Source organism: Bufo bufo, chromosome 2, assembly GCF_905171765.1.
Source record: "Bufo bufo chromosome 2, aBufBuf1.1, whole genome shotgun sequence".
Lineage (NCBI taxonomy): Eukaryota > Metazoa > Chordata > Amphibia > Anura > Bufonidae > Bufo > Bufo bufo.
In genome coordinates, this window is record NC_053390.1 from 675,966,792 (window position 1) to 675,984,201 (window position 17,410).

At 43.1% G+C, this 17,410-nt stretch overlaps 1 protein-coding gene across 4 annotated transcripts in view; it reads left to right on the top strand.

Moving 5' to 3' along the window:
* KLHL2 (kelch like family member 2) overlaps window positions 1-17,410 on the top strand; it is a 143,995-nt gene that overhangs the window by 51,695 nt on the left and 74,890 nt on the right. For 3 of the 4 annotated variants that reach the window (XM_040418630.1, XM_040418631.1, XM_040418629.1), the window contains one exon: window positions 11,276-11,397. In XM_040418630.1, the coding sequence (XP_040274564.1) occupies window positions 11,276-11,397 (122 nt within the window). Of the gene's footprint in view, window positions 1-11,098; window positions 11,190-11,275; window positions 11,398-17,410 lie in introns of those variants that run through there. The other variant, XM_040418632.1, reaches the window with a different exon arrangement.

Below are 17,410 nucleotides of genomic sequence, written 5' to 3' on the forward strand. Positions count from 1 at the left end.
CCGTTTGTATATGTATTTTCGCCATAGTGATCTGCACCTATATACAGGTTGTGCTGACTCAATTCCCAAAAAATTTTCTAAGTGTGAAAGTAGCCTGAACGGATCCGTCCAAACTTTACATTGAAAGTCAATGGGGGACGGATCCGTTTGAAGATTGAGACATATTGTGTCATCTTCAAACGGATCCGTCCCCATTGACTTACATTGTAAGTCTGGACGGATCCGCTTGCCTCCGCACAGCCAGGCGGACACCCGAACGCTGCAAACAGCGTTCAGGTGTCCGCCTGCTGAGCGGAGGCTAAACGCTGCCAGACTGATGCATTCTGAGCGGATCCGCGTCCACTCAAGAATGCATTAGGGCAGTACGGATGCGTTCGGGGCCACTTGTGAGCCCCTTCAAACGGAGCTCACAAGCGGAGCCCCGAACGCTAGTGTGAAAGTAGCCTGAGGTTGGTCCCTTTTTAAAGTCAGTTTAAAAAAAAAAAAAATTATAATTCTTGAAAATTTTAAGCCTTTCTAACACACCTAATAATTAAAATGACATTTAGGGCTGTATTTTTTACCTGTTTCCGTGCCCTTTTTTTTTTGTGGCCTGTATGTAGATCCATTCACTTTAATGGATCCATCTAAAAAAAAAGAATTAACTCTGTGTGCATTCCATTTCTGTATGTCTACAGGGCCGGTTGTGCAAAAAAAAAAAAATAGAACATGTCATATTATTGTCCGTATTACAGACAAGGATAGGACAGTTTTATTATGGGCTGGCCATTCCGTTCCACAAAATACGAATGCAACACGGTCATATCCGTGTTTTGCAGATCCGCAAAAATTCAAATTTTGAAATTGCTAATTTTTCCAAATTTTCAGTATTTTGCATTTTTTTAAATAAATAAAGACATAACATGTCAACTCAATTTACCACTAACATAAAGTACGATCTGTCACGAGAAACCATTCTCAGGATCGCTTGGATGGGTAAAACCGTTCCAAAATTATTACCAACATAAAGTGACACACGTCAGATTTGAAAAATGGGGCTTCTGTATTTGGTCCAAACTGGCTTCTGTTTGAAGGAGTTAACAATAGGTCATTTTACTGATGACACATTAAGGCCTGAGGCGATAAAAAAAAAATCTGACCAGTCCACTGTGATGGCCCCTATAAGTTTAGATGAATGGTACTTTGTCCTTATTGGGGTTCTCTGGTCCCAAAATGATTTTTATCTGCCCAAAGTACCCCAAACAGATTTTTCCCCATATATTAGTTTTTCACATCAGCACTTTTCTTATCCTATTCTCAGCATCACCGCATCCTGGCAGGATGGTTACATACAGAGCCTCCTGTTTTTTATTACAACTCTTACAATATGCTTTGCTCTATAATGTATCATTGAGCTTCGCTCTGCCTAGCTACCATGGAGAGGAGAGGTGTAGGGGGCAGACGTGTGGTAGAGAGAGCAAGCCCTGAGAAATATTACATATCAAAGCTTGCTGGGTTTGGAAGCTGATGAAAATAGGAAGTTCTGCATGTAAACATCCAGCCAGGATGCTCTGATGCAAAGAATAGGGGAAGGAAAGTGCTGACATAAAAAAAAAAAATATGCCGTGTTTGGAGTAATGGGAAGATAAAAATGTATTATGGGACTGGAGAACCCCTTTAAACTGGTTTCCGAGAGACCTTTTTTTTTTCTTTTAACCCCTTCCCAACTTCCAACATACATGTATGGCAGAAGTCCGGTATTTAAAGATGGCGCCCACTCCAGAGCAGACCGTGTACCATAGCCAGCAGATACCCGGCATTTACTCCCTCAGATGCCGTGGCCAATTGTGATCACCGGATCTGAGGCAGCTTTCTAACGACTTCCCCCATGCAGAGATCAGGGAAGCTGTTTGTTCCCTGTGGTAGCCTCCAGCCTTCTAAAGCGATAGTTCCTAACTCATTGCAGTCTATGTGAAAAGCGATCCAATGATCGCATGTTAAGGTCCCCTGGAGGACTTAAAAAAAAAAGAAAAAGTGTAAAATAAAGTCAAGTTTTTAAAACAATAAAAAAAATTCTAATCGCCCCTTTCCCTATAATAAAAAAAAGATAAAGATCATTTGCACCGCTGTGCCCCAAAACGTCTTAATTGAAAAAATATTTGAAATGACTGATTTGACTCTTTTTTTTTTTTTCCGTCTCTTAATTAAAAAGTGATCAAGAAGTCATACACACTCCAAAATGATATCAATAAAAACGACCGATCGTGAACACTCATACAGCTCCATAGACTTAACTGTGAACAGTGGAGAGTTAGAATGTGGCGACCGTCTTTTCCAAAGGTTTTTATCCTAAAACACAAGAAAAAATAAAAATTGGCATCACTGTAATCATACAGACAGGGAGAATAAAAATAACGGGTTAGTTTTACTGTAAAGGGAACGCCGTAAAAAATGAAACGGTTAACTATGGCCGAATGGCATTTATTTTTCCATTGCCACCAAATTTGTAATTTTTTTTTCCATGTTCCCAGTACATAGTATGCAATATTAAATGATGCAATTAGAAAGTACAAGTCCCCATGCATCTATGTGGAACAAAAAACAAAAAAACGTATGGTTTCGGGAAGGCAGGGAGTAAAAAATGAAAACGCAAAAACAGAAAATTGTAATGTCCTGAAGGGCTTAAAAATGGTGCCTCACCTCATCACAGATGTATAGCAGCTCAGCCAGATGCACGACGGCGAAGCTGAGATGAAGTACCAGACACAATCCATGGGGAGCTGATTTGGGAAGAAAGCGGTTATGTTTTTCTAACCAGGACCGTCCTTTTAAGGTTCTGCACTTGCTAAGGTTTGTCACACTTAGGGCCCATTCAGACGGCCGTAGTAATTTGCAGATCAGCAAAACACTGATACCGGCCATGTGCCTAAGACATGTTCTATCTTTTCCGTGGAGCCGCAGAACGGAACCAGGGATGCGGACAGCACACGGTGTGCCGTCCGCATCTTTTGCGGCCCCATAGAAATGAATGGGTCCGCACCCATTCCACAAAATTGCGGAACGGATGAGGTCTCATTCATACGGTCATGTGAATGTAGCCTTACCCTGATATTTCTGTTAGATGCTGACGGGATACTGTCTGATGCATACGTCATGTAAATAGAAGCTATCCATGTGCTAGGCACTAACGTCTCAGAGTCCCAGACGTGTCTTTTGGTGCCCTACCGTGAGGTTATGAGATGCTTAGTGTGCAATGACTTTTAAGGCCATGTCATTAAATCTACCAGCGGGACGTCCATTGGAACACTGCGGTGACCTGCTTGTTTCCCTGCCTCGCTGCTCAGATTGACTTTATTTTCTCTGATGGTACTGGGATACTTCCTGTGCTGCTGGATCTTAGGATAATAAATATTCATTTCACACATTAGAGAAATGGAAGACTGTCTTGTGCTGACTCTGAAGTCAAAGAGTAGTAATCTTCAAAAGGAAGATGGCAATTAAGGAAATTCAGCATTTTTACTATTGCATGTCTCGTATCTGGTAAATGGCATTTCTTGTAATTTACAAGAACTAGCACACTACACGTATGGTATCCATATAGACTGGAGGGCGATATCTTTAAAGGAAATCTGGCAGCGGATTTGTACATATGGAACCTATGAAAATGTTTTGCAATATGCAAATGAGCCTCTAGGAGCAAAAGGGGCATTGTCGGTGCACCTAAAGGCTCTGCTCTCTCTGCAGCTGTTGTGCCTTCTGCACTTTGATTCGGGGCCAGTCGTGTTCACATTTTCACCTCCTGACCCTGTCAATCAAAGTGCAGAGGGCGTGGCAGTTGGAGAGAGCAGAGCCTCTAGGAGTAAGTGCAACGCCCCCGTTGCTCCTAGAGACTCATTTGCATATATTAAAACTTCATTTTCCTCAGCCATGCAGGCACATATGAACATGGGACCAACACGGCTGCCAAGAGCACATGCAACAAGTCAGCCATTTTTATAGGTACAAATCTGCTGACCGATTCCCTCTAAAGGGCAATGTTGGCTTTGGATCTTCAGGAGCACCAAAACATTTTCCATTTACAGCCCATTTGCAAATGGAAAATAGATAACACACAGCATGGACACACAGACCAAAAACGGACCCTTATTGGATGAGACACTGATCTTTCTTCCACCTTATTCTAACGTCCGTGACGAAACGGTCAGCGTTTCGTCCATGAACACATCAGCGGAGAGCAGGTAAGTACATACCCTTCACAGTTACCCCTGGGTGGGGATTTAAAAAAATGTAAAATAAAAAATTGGCCCGTATGTCCATTTTTTTTGCTCTCCATGTGTCAACCACTTTTCCTCTGCACTGCTACACGGAACAGGGCATTTCCAGAGCATCTCCTACCAGTGGTCGGTGAAAACCACTGTTAGAACACAGATGCCATCATGGACCTATAAACGTCAGTGGGTGTCTTCGGTCCGTAACATGGAGTAGTGCATGTTTCTGTAGATGGCTGTTGAATAACAAGGACGTGTGAATAAACACATTAAAATCAATGGATGTGTGTGCTGTCTGTGATTCTCTGATGTGTGAATAAGCCCTACAGCCCCTGTGCACATTAGAGTATTAGTATTGGGCGAGCCCATCGAGAACAGTGGATTAACCAACACATAGATGTGTATGGGGAGCTTCTGGATCTCGCCTAGATGACTGCTGCTAGAGAAGGATCAGGCAAAGTGAATATTTTTGCCTGATCCTTTTGTCCTCTCAGGAGATAAGCTGCCACCAGAAGTCTCTGGCAGTGTCTTTCTTCTCTCCTCCCATTGAATACACATACAGGTGTAAATAGATGGACTGGACTGGCACTCTGTATGTATGGCGTAATAAGAATAGGGTACGGTAAAATATAATAAAATACTATTAAATATGAATAAGTAATGTATAAATACGATAAATACAATATGAAGTGATTGTATTTATCGTATTTATACATTACTTATTCATATTTAATAGTATTTTATTATATTTTACCGTACCCTATTCTTATTACGCCATACATACAGAGTGCCAGTCCAGTCCATCTATTTATTTCCAATATTTTTCCTGTACGGGTGATACAGTTTTTCTGGACTTGAGCACCTGCCCCTAATCGTATAGGAGTGAGCTATTCCTATTACTTATTTAATCAAACACATACAGGTGTGCCTGACTCAACTTGTGTGTGTATGAGGGAGTCAGGAGACATAGCTGTGTGCCAAAAAATTGTTTGTCTAACTACTGAATGTGTATCTCCAGCTTATCATAAATGTGTCACCTGAAAATGACCTAATGTTTAAAGCACGTTTATATGTTATGTCATCAGGATCAACCCTATTAAACCAGACATACCGACTGGTCGGGCTCATCATGCTGATTAAAACTATACCTTTCTTTTGTCTGTATGATAAATAGCTGCAGAGAAATCTGCGTTTTTATTCATTTGTAAATGAGAAGTTCAAGCACCAGGATGAATCCTTTGATCACTGCTTTGTAACTCCCCCTCTGCTCTGCATGCTCCGCCGTGCCCTTGATTGACAGGGCTAGACATCACGTGCTGAGGGCAGAGCTGTGTCCTAGCATGTACATATCATATACTCTATGTACTATAGTTTCATCACATTGAGATCTGCTCAGAAAGCTTTATTCACAAGCACAATCTGATTTATAAAGACATCAGTGATATATGTTAAGGCTACTTTCACACTGGCGTTTTGGCTTTCCGTTTGTGAGATCCGTCCTGGGCTCTCACAAGCGGTCCATAACGGATCAGTTTTGCCCTAATGCATTCTGAATGGAAAAGGATCCGCTCAGAATGCATCAGTTTGCCTGCGTTCAGTCTCCATTCCGCTCTGGAAGTGGACACCAACGCTGCCTGCAGCGTTTTTCTGTCCGCGATATGGTGCGGAGCAAGACGGATCCGTCCTGGCACACAGTGTAAGTCAATGGGGACGGATACGTTTTCTCTGACACAATAGAAAACGGATCCGTCCCCCATTGATTTTCAATGGTGTTCAAGACGGATCAGTCATGGCTATAGAAGACCTAATACAACCGGATCCGTTTGTGACGGATGCATGCGGTTGTATTATTGTAATAGAAGCTTTTTTGCAGATCCATGACGGATCCACAAAAAACGCTAATGTGAAAGTAGCTTTGCTTATAAGCATAGAACAAACAGGCATTTCTATGTGATAATGCTATAGCTTGGTAGTAAGGGTACTTTCACACTTGCGGCAGAGGATTCCGGCAGAGAGTTCAGTCGCTGGAAGTGCCTGCCGGATCTGTCAAAACGCATGCAAACTGATGGCATTTGTCAGACGGATCAGGATCCATATGACAAATGCATTGAAATGCCAGATCCGTCTCTCCGGTGTCATCTGGAAAAACAGATCCGGAATTAAAAAAAAAAAATTTCACATTTTTTGTCGCTGGATCCGTTTGGCCGGACACTCGGGGCCGAATCCAGCATTAATGCATTTCAATGGGAAAAATGCAAGTGTTCTGGATTTTTGGACGGAGATAAAACCGTAGCATGCTGCGGTATTATCGCCGTCCTGAAAAGTCAAAAAGACTGAACTGAAGATATCCTGATGCATCCTGAAGGATTGCTCTCTATTCAGAATGCATGGGGATGTAACTGATCAGTTCTTTTCCGGTATTGAGCCCCTAGGACGGAACTCAGCGCCGGAAAAGAATAAAACTAGTGTGAAAGTACCCTAATGTGTATTGTTTTGCATGTAGAGATCCCTGGGAGAGACTTGCATAAAAAAAATTTTTGCTGTCATTTTTTTCTTCTCTCTCATTTAACCTGTATTAAAAGGCTATGCAACAATAAATATTATATACCATATTTTTTAGACACACTTTTTCCCCCCCATAAAAGTGAAGGAAAAGTGGTAGTAGCAGTTTGAATGCTAATGACCGCTTCCATTATAGAGGCGATCATCAGCATGGAGACATGGGGAGTGGTGAGGAAAGCGCTGTTAGGCTGTACTCGCCCTCCCTAGCCTGCTGGGCCCCACTCTGCACTGTGTCCTGATGGCATACAGCGTCGGGATGTAGTGCAGGTAGGCGTGCACTATGACCTGACGCTGTGCGACATCACGTCACAGTGCAGTGCGGGCAGGAAGAAAACCCGGGGACAATGAGTGAGTGGCAGCGCTGTCTGGAGCAAGCGAGGTAACTTTATTATTATTTTTTTAACATCTTATCTGAGGGCTGATGGGGTCTGTTGTGAGGGCTGATGGGGTCTGTTGTGAGGGCTGATGGGGTCTGTTGTGAGGGCTCATGGGGTCCGATCTGAGGCCTGATGACTTTTTTTTTTTCCCTCCTCCAAAGCCTAGGTGCATCTTAGTCTGAAAAATACGGTAATGATATAATAACAATAAAAGGCTTTACTATATTGAGAATAGTGGGTTTTTCTTTTCTTAGAGACATGAAAACTATTACTGGTTTATTCACAGGCACAATGTATGATTATAAAGAAACCAGCAATATTTAGTTGTTTTTTTAAGCCTAAAACTTCATTCTCAATATAATAAGGACTTTTTTTTATGGTTTAACTGTGGAAGAAAAAAACCTGGAAGGATCTATACATGCAAAACTATGTACTTATCACCAAGCTATAGTGTTACCACATAGAAATGACAGTTTTTTTTTTTTCTGCGTCTCATAATTTTATATTTCCACTGATTTAAACACTTATACCTATTTAGATTAGATAAAAATTCTTGATTATGAGACAATCCTTTTATGGGTTTCCTAATCAATTTAAAGGGGTTGTACACTTTTTTTTTCCCCCCAATATGTCAGCCACCCAGGGGTGCTGTGAAGGGAGGTATACTTATCGGCTCTCTTCTGATGTGTTTGGTCTCCCTGATTCCTGGGCCATCTTCACTGCACTGGACTTCCTATCCTGATCTGTCAATGACCATGGAACCAGAACTGAGCAGTAGTCAACCCTTTTATTAACCGCTTATTAGCCAGAGTAAAAAAGTGGTTCTAGATCTGGTGGACTGGTGCATCTTTATATAAAATAAGCATATGTGAGTGTGTATACAAAATGGGCCACACACATGAGACAACAGTTGGACGAACAAGCTGTCTCTCGCATAGCTCTATCTATCCATCCATCTTTAGTGAATGTGGACATGGGACTAAGTCATTACCAGAAACCCTTGGCAATACCCCAAGAACAAAAAGAAGTAGGCTGTTGAATTCAATCCCTGACCCTATCGCCCCTGACATCAGCTGTAGGTGGGAGGACTCCATGACACAATAGATGGTCGGCTGAACCAGGCAAAAATGGGCAAGTTCCAGCTGAAATAGCTGTAAAGGGGTTGTTGGGGTTCAGAGCTGAACCCAGACATACCGACAATTTCACCCAGGCATCCCCTTCCCCCATGAAATGCTCCGATGCTCTCCCTTGCCCTGCGCTGGATAACACACTACCGGGCAGAGGCTTCCGCCCGGCAGTGTGTTCGGTGACGTCACTGGCTCTGATGGGTGGGCTTTAGAGTTTTACAGGCTAGGGCAGTGCTAAAGCCCGCCCATCAGTGCCGGTGACGTCACCGAACACACTGCCGGGCGGAAGCCTCCGCCCAGTAGTGTGTTATTGTAAATAAAAGATCGCTCCAGCGATCCAGCGCAGGGCAAGCGAGAGCATCGGAGCATTTCATGGGGGGGATGCCTGGGTGAAATTGTTGGTATGTCCGGAACTCCAGAAAATGCCTTTGCCTTGCGCGATTTAGTGCAGGGCAAAGGAGATCCTCGGAGTGTGAACTGCTCCGATGCTCAAGTCGGGGGTGCTGCCTGGGTGAAAATGGGCATATGTCCCCTTTAAAGTGTATGATCAACAATTTGCTGGTCTATGAACAAATCACCATGAACAGTTAATTGGTTCTTGTGCTTATCTGGCAGACAAGATATGGATCTGCATGTTTTCTTTTAACAGGAAAATGTTCTCCAGCTCTGTCTTCCAGTCATCTGGTTATTATCTTCTTGAATGTCTGTGGCTTCAGAAATGTTAACAGTAAAGCGTTGGCTGTGCTCTCACTCTGACTTTACTGCACAGTTTGCAGTGGTTCGCAGTCATCACGTTCACCGTCTTCTATTGCTTCGTTCTTTCTAATTTGGGGGTACCACTTCTCCTTATGGAGAGCACCTAGCATCCACACTGCAGGTCAATTTACCCTGTCTGATGGGAATTCAGAAATTCTCATCCACTTTGTTGGTCCTGTTCAATGCAGTACATTTACCAAATAGGATTCAATTGTGCTCTGTGTGATTTAGGTTTTTCTTTTCCTTTGCTGTATGAAAATGCGGATATATTGTTGCATGCATATTTTTTCCCACATCCAGAACACAGCCTCGCCGCAACCTGTGGCAGCACATTTCCCTATTCTATAGTGCTGTGTCCATGGCTTTGCTTCCATTGTTTTTTCCATGGTGTCATTTTTCAACAACAGCTGTAAGAGTCCCTGCCTGCGGGAGTTCTTCCTTCTGGTCCAGGAGAGTTCCCGTATTTGTTTTTACAGTCTGACTTACAGTGGAATTCTGCAGTTGGCAGCCGGCTGTGTCCTTCAGCTGTTTCCAGAACCGCACCCCAGTGTAATATAACACAACTGTATGAACTCCTAATTGCTTTATGAAGCCAATGCTGAGCTGGGACTAAAGACAGAGTGGCAGGCATGTACATAATGTTGCACAAGAGAGAACCTCTTATGTAACCATTACCTAGAAGTACTGAGAAGAAAGACTTAGGAAAACAACTATTTGCAGGCGTCAATCGTCAGGATCACGGGGACGTGCTATTGTTGATACAATCGTTCGTCCCCATACAGGATGCGCCCACTCTACAAACAAATGTTTGCTCTTTTTTTTAGGTGGTAGTCAGCAAGTTTACACAGGCCACTGATTTGGAAAGAGTGTACTTTGTTCTCAATCATTTGTCTGTGTAAAATGTTTTTTTAAGTCCTTGTGCCAAAATTCTGACATACGTTGCGCATTTTTTTTTTTGACAATTTTTTTCATTTGTGCCAAAAACAATTGAAAGCGTCTAGCAAGGTACAACCATCTAAAGTGTCTTAAAGGTGGCATGGTTTTGTCGAATACTTCTGTGCGTCAGTTTTGTGGCACATAATAATTGGTTAAAGTAAACCCTCTCCTGGGCTGAGCTAGCTCTACAAAGCATTGTGCCTGGTTTAACAGTGAATTTCCTGATGACAGACTCCATTTAAAGTGTACCTAACCTTTCAAAAAGCATTGCATTATTCTATAGTACAATGTGTGTATACAAGGAATAACACTATTTCTGGGCACTTTATGACTTGTGCCTGCCATTTTTTATCTGTATGCTAGATCTCCAGTTTGCAGTTCTCCCAGATCTGATGGGTGGACACTAGCTACCATCCATTGCTTACAAAAAGCAGATCGGAAAAACTTTCTCTTACTCACTCAAAAGCAGCCCCAGGATCATGGAGGACATTACAGAAAAGTGGTGACGTGTAAGGATGTGAATAAAGCACTTGGGCTTGCATATTAACTTCCTTTTTAGCTGCAGCAGTCTTTTTGGTGTCTATGGTGGTGTCCTGACCATTTAAAGGTTTACAGTAAGGCCTCTTGTACACAACCATAATGCAGATACCAGTCGCGTGCATGCCACATTGTCCACAAGAATAGGACATGTTCTATAATTTGAGGAATGGCCGCACAGATGCGGACAGCAGACGGATGACATCCATACCTAACCTTTCAGCAAATACCTAACCTTTCAGCAAACTTTGCAGTGCCACATCCCTCACACAGTGGGTACCACCAACCCTCAACACACCCCAAAGGGTTCAGCCACAGTGTCCATAATTTTGATGGAAAAAATATTGCTATCAGACATGCTAGAATATGCAGGAGAGGCACTGACACACATGTGAACATAGGCTAAAGGAATTGAGCTAATACAACTTTCATAGGGCACCTGGTTAACGTGTAAATGTTTTCTGAAGCGTGCAGAGACCGTATCGATGTGTTGTAATACATTTATACACAGGTCCTGCTTTAATTGTTTGCGTACAGCAAGTCCGCAGACAAGGAGTGGGGATCTTTGGACTGTCATAGTTCATGCGTCGTGTTTGTAGGTTGCTCTGATACTAGTTAGCACCAGCATATTCCGCAGTGCTGTACAGGTATTTTCACCATTAACATCAACCTTATAATCATTAATTAGTGAATATGGTTACTAATCACTATGTTTTTCCCTTTTTTGCCACAGGTGAAATGAGTGAAAGTCGAGCAAAAAGAGTCCGAATTAAAGAGGTAGATGGGTGGACACTAAAATTGCTTGTAGATTATGTTTACACTGCGGAAATTAAAGTGACTGAGGAAAACGTGCAGGTGAGGTTCATGATCATAGCTTGTGAAGTATCTTGAAATTATAGAGCAGGAGCACTCAACTACGTTTAGAAAAGGTCCACTTCCCTGGGTCTGCCAAGTGAAGGTCCAGTTATTTAAAAAAAACAAATATGTATAGTGTTTTTAGGTTTTACTACTTTTGCACAGTAATAGCATGGCATGGGAAAACTTTTTATGCCACCGCATTCCAAGAGCTATAACTTTTTATTATTTGTAGGTCAGTGTATCGGTATATTTTTAATAGAACCATTTTTGAGTACATACAACTTTACTTTTTTAGGGGTGAATGAACTAAAACAGCAATTTTGTCGCTAATTTTTGCTTCTTAAATTACACTGTTGACCATGCAGAATAGCTACACCGATACCAAATATGTGTCGCTTTTATGTTTTACTACTTTACCACATCTCATGCAAAAAAAAATAATAATATTTGCCACTTTCCTAGAATTTTAATTTTTTTTTAAATTTAAGCTTTGTGGCCTTTTTTTCTGGGATGTAGTTTTCATTGGTACCATTTTTAGACTACATAGGACGTGTGTTCAGGATGCATGTAGCGATGATCTGGCAGTGTAATACTGCCGCCGATTGCCCAATGAACAAGCAAACACTCGTTCATCGGTAATTGGAATCGGTTACCGAAACAGTGATTCTGTATGGGAATGCTGCATGGTGGGATTACTCAGCCCAATTACAAGCCCAAGTGCTTTATTCACATCCTTACACGTCACCATTCTGTATGGCAATGCCAATATATGGCATTAGCAATCACTCCACCCAATACTGAGGAGGAGATCACTGCATGTAATAACTAGCGAGCAGGTGATTGCCAGGAAGGAACGCTTCCCTCCCGACAATCGCCTGCAGAATCTGCAGGTCTAATGTAAGCTTTAGGAGCATCATGTCCTTGATATGACCACCTACATCTCATCAAGGCCAGAGTTGCCTTGAAAAATCAGACAAATGCCTCATGCACATGACTGTGTGCTGGCCTTGCCCGTATTGCGGCTCGTAAACAGCGGGTCCAATATATGGGCACCAGCCATGTGTGCGCTGTATTACGTACCACTGAGTGCTTTTGCGGGATTTCTGTCTGTGCCTCTGCACCGCATGCACTGCTTTTTTGTGGTGTGGATCGCAGAACCCATTCAAGTGAATTAGTCCGTAGACAGCGACCACATGGTCGGTGTCCATGCATTGCAGACCGCAGTTTGCAGGGCCGGTACGGGCGTGTGCATGAGGCCAAAAGAAAAGTGTGCTGTATAGTTATCTGCCAGAAGGATGGTTAGCTGCTATGAAAGAAATAGAAAAATTATAGGAAAGTAGGTAAAAAATGTGTTCAGACCTCAGATGTCTGACATTTTAGGATTTTCTTTTCATTTTGGGTTAGTGTGCTCAATATAATTTTCAAAATACCATGATCCTGAGCTTTTTCTTTTCTGCACCTCGTTTCTAAACACCAGCAAAAGTGAAGATAAAAGGTCCATGTAGGGCGGCTGTGCATGTGCAGTGCGCCCTCCAACACTTTGGGGGCTCCGTTCTCGATATAGATGCGGGACCCGCACCTATAAGACAAGGGGGACATATCCTAGCAATATGCACCCATTGTCTGTGATGAGACAACCCCTTTTAACATAGTAACATAGTACATAAGGCCGAAAAAATACATTTGTCCATCCAGTTCGGCCTGTTATCCTGCAAGTTGCAAGGAGCAACAAATGATAATTTTCTCATTTGTCATTGATCACATCATTCAGTATGACCTAAAATCACTGTCTGCAGCAGATTCCCTCGTGCAAACACGTCATATCGATAGACTTTCTCAGTAGCACTCGTTATGATGAGATCTGCCCGTGTTTAAGGATTGTTTTAGGGGTTCCCCGGACTGTACATAAAATCCTGCTATCTTTTTTTTTTTGTGTAGTCTGTAGGAGAGAGAGTTTTGCCAATACCATCTAGCGTGCTGGTGTAAGTACTGCCAAAATTATCCTTCCTACACAAGATGCTGTCCTTCTATGCTGGAAGCCAGCAGCTCTTCTCTATATAGCAGGACAGTGACAGCCCTACTGTGAGTGAATAATACCACCGCGCAGTGAGTGTATAGTACCCCCGCGCAGGGTGTGCATAGTACCCCCGCGCAGGGTGTGAATAGTACCCCCGCGCAGGGTGTGAATAGTACCCCCGCGCAGTGAGTGAATAATAGTACCCCCGCGCAGTGAGTGAATAATAGTACCCCCGCGCAGTGAGTGAATAATAGTACCCCCGCGCAGTGAGTGAATAATAGGACCCCCGCGCAGTGAGTGAATAATAGTACCCCCGCGCAGTGAGTGAACAATAGGACCCCCGCGCAGTGAGTGAACAATAGGACCCCCGCACAGTGAGTGAACAATAGGACCCCCGCGCAGTGAGTGAACAATAGGACCCCCGCGCAGTGAGTGAATAATAGGACCCCCGCGCAGTGAGTGAATAATAGGACCCCCGCGCAGTGAGTGAATAATAGGACCCCCGCGCAGTGAGTGAATAATAGGACCCCCGCGCAGTGAGTGAATAATAGGACCCCCGCGCAGTGAGTGAATAATAGGACCCCCGCGCAGTGAGTGAATAAAAACCAATATGAGAATACTAAAATGACCACCATACTGTAAATCTTACCACCATACTAAGACTAAATACACATCCCATTTTGTCTCCTCTATGAGCACTGAATTTAATAACTTGGTGAGCTGCTGATATTTTTATGAATGTATGTATATTTTTAGCATGTTCTTATGTCATTCACCCACAGATTTTATCCTTTTCAACTGCTAAATGAATCTGGGTAAACAGCCCCAGTAGCTAAACCTATGAGCTAGCTATAAAAGTGCAGATATGAATAACAGGCTTGAAATGTTAACCTCGCCTGCTGGCAATGTGAAATGATGGGTTTTGGTTTTTTTCCTTTTGGAAAATGTTAATTTACATGTTGAAGAGCTTGTGTGAGAAGTGCAGTCATTTTATTGCTTAGATTTGTTTGTGTTCAAGTAACTGATTCACTAATCCCACGTACTCCGAATAGTTAATACACTGGCCCTTTAAGAAACCTCTGTGAATCCGGTGGTCTACAATATTGGTTCCCTTTTAGGGATCAGTACCTTGGTCACCAAACCTTAACACCTTATCTCCATATTTGTTTTGATATATATTTTTTTCTATTTTAATATTTATTATGATATGATTATGAATATATGTTTATAAATTTAGACATATAGGGGGTTATTTATGACCAGATATCCACCACTTTTGTGACGTATGTCTGGCGCTGAATCTGTTGCATATTCCCTGCTCACGCCAGGGCTAAAAAAGGGGGCGAGGAAGGGGAGGGCCAGCAGGCCCCTCTCATTCATCATTTTCTACACCTGGTCTAGGTATAGAAAATGGTCTAAATGTAAGACGGCAAGGAAGCAGTCTTACATTTAGACCGACCGTGGAGCCGTCGAAGTTATGTAGAGGCTGGCGCCTCTACATAACTACAGCGGAACCACCGCCAGCTTAGGGTTGTTTTTTATTTTTTTTTAAGACCGGTGACTGAAACGCCCCATATTCCTTTAGGCTACTTTCACACTCTCGTTTTGGGGGGATCCGTCATTGATCTGCAAATAATACAACCGCATGCATCCATCATGAACGGATCCGTTTGTATTATCTTTAACGTCTTGAACACCATTGAAAGTTAATAGAGGACGGATCCGTTTTCTATTGTGTCAGAGAAAACTGATCCGTCCCCATTGACTTACATTGTGTGTCAGGACGGATCCGTTTGGCTCAGTTTCGTCAGACTGACACCAAAACGCTGCAGGCAAACTGACGCATTCTGAGCAGATCCTTTTCCATTCAGAATGCATTAGGGTGAAACTGATCCGTTTTGGACCGCTTGTGAGAGCCCATGACGGATCTCTCAAACGGAAAGCCAAAACGGTAGTGTGAAAGTAGCCTAATACTATGGTTTCTGCCATCAGGGTAAGGCCTCTTTCACACTTGCATTGTCCGGATCCGGCGTGTACTCCACTTGCCGGAATTACACTCCGGATCCGGAAAAACGCAAGTGTACTGAAAGCATTTGAAGACGGAACCGTCTTCCAAATGCGTTCAGTGTTACTATGGCACCCAGGACGCTATTAAAGTCCTGGTTGCCATAGTAGGAGCGGGGAGCGGTATACTTACAGTCCGTGCGGCTCCCGGGGCGCTCCAGAATGACGTCAGAGCGTCCCATGCACATGGATGACGTGATCCATGCGCTTGGGGCGCCCTGACGTCACTCTGGAGCGCCCGGGGAGCCGCACGGACGGTAAGTATACTGCTCCCCCGCTCCCCGCTACACTTTACCATGGCTGCCAGGACTTTAGCGTCCCGGCAGCCATGGTAACCACTCTGAAAAAGCTAAATGTCGGCTCCGGCAATGCGCCGAAACGACGTTTAGCTTAAGGCCGGATCCGGATCAATAGCTTTCAATGGGCATTAATTCCGGATCCGGCCTTGCGGCAAGTGTTCCGGATTTTTGGCCGGAGCAAAAAGCGCAGCATGCTGCGGTATTTTCTCCGGCCAAAAAACGTTCCGTTCCGGAACTGAAGACATCCTGATGCATCCTGAACGGATTTCTCTCCATTCAGAATGCATTAGGATAATCCTGATCAGGATTCTTCCAGCATAGAGCCCCGACGACGGAACTCTATGCCGGAAGACAAGAACGCAGGTGTGAAAGAGCCCTAAGTTGCTTTCATTAGGTTCTTTTTAGCCTAATAAAATCATACGAATACGTCAAGTTTATTATTTATTTTTATTTTTATTTTTTTATGGCCTCCTTCTCACCCTATTCTTAACTTTTCCTTCCCCAATACTGCCGCAGTGGCCACACTTGAGCTGTGTCTTCCTTTCCTTGTTCTGGCCAGTGTTGGCTGGGAGAGCACATTCACACGTGTGCAGAACCTCCCGTTCTGGCCGGCTCCATAAAAATCTATTGACCAGTTTCTGCGCATGCGCTGGACCCCAGGAGCTGTTCAGTACAGCAATGCCAAGCTTGAGCATCTGCTGTAAAACCTGATAATGTTATCACGGGTATTCTAGCACACCGGCACTGACACACTGTTCTCTGCCCGGTTAACAAAACACAATAAAAAGGGAGTAGTGGGCATGTTTGTCCTGGTTGTATTATAGTTGTAGCCACAACACATAACTGTACATTTGGTTGTCATGTCATAAATTGAACCAAAAATTATAATAGACACAGCTAGCAACTGCATCGGGAGCGCTCCTGTACAGACCTCAACAGAGCGCCGCTTGTCTGTACTATCAATCACATTTGTTAGGTGCATTATCCCAAGATTTTAACTTATCCCCCAGTGTAGGAGTATACGTGTTTGATTGATAGGACCCCCACAGATCACAACAGGGGAGGTCCTGTGTCTTTTGTGTGAATAGAGCAGAGGTTTAACATATGTACTGGCGCACCATTCATTTCTGTGGAACTGCCAGAGATTGGCAAGTGTTTTACTCTGCTCCTCTTTGGCAATCCTAAAGAGTTGAATGGAGCGGCAGTGTGCATGCTCTGCCACTCCATGCATATGGGGGACAAAAGACCCCTGTTGTCGTGATCATAGTGGTCTCAGTGGTCATGGAGTTGTGTGAGGGTTTGATTTTTGCGGGACGACTAGTGTTTTTCATTGGTATCATTTTGAAGTAAATGACTCTTTTTGATCGCTTGTTAAGTTTTTTTTTTTTTGTTTGTTTTTTGGGCGGCAGCTAAGAATAAGTAAGTAATTCTGTAATTTTTTTTTTTTTTTGATTATTTGAATTTTTTTTTTTTACAGAGTTCACTGTAGGTTATAATTTACATGATATTTATGTAGTCCAGGTCGTTATGGACGCATCATTACCAAACATATGGGGGAGATTTTTATATTTTTTTTGCTATTTTTTTCATAGAAAACGTATTTTCAATGGGAAAAAAACTATTATTATTT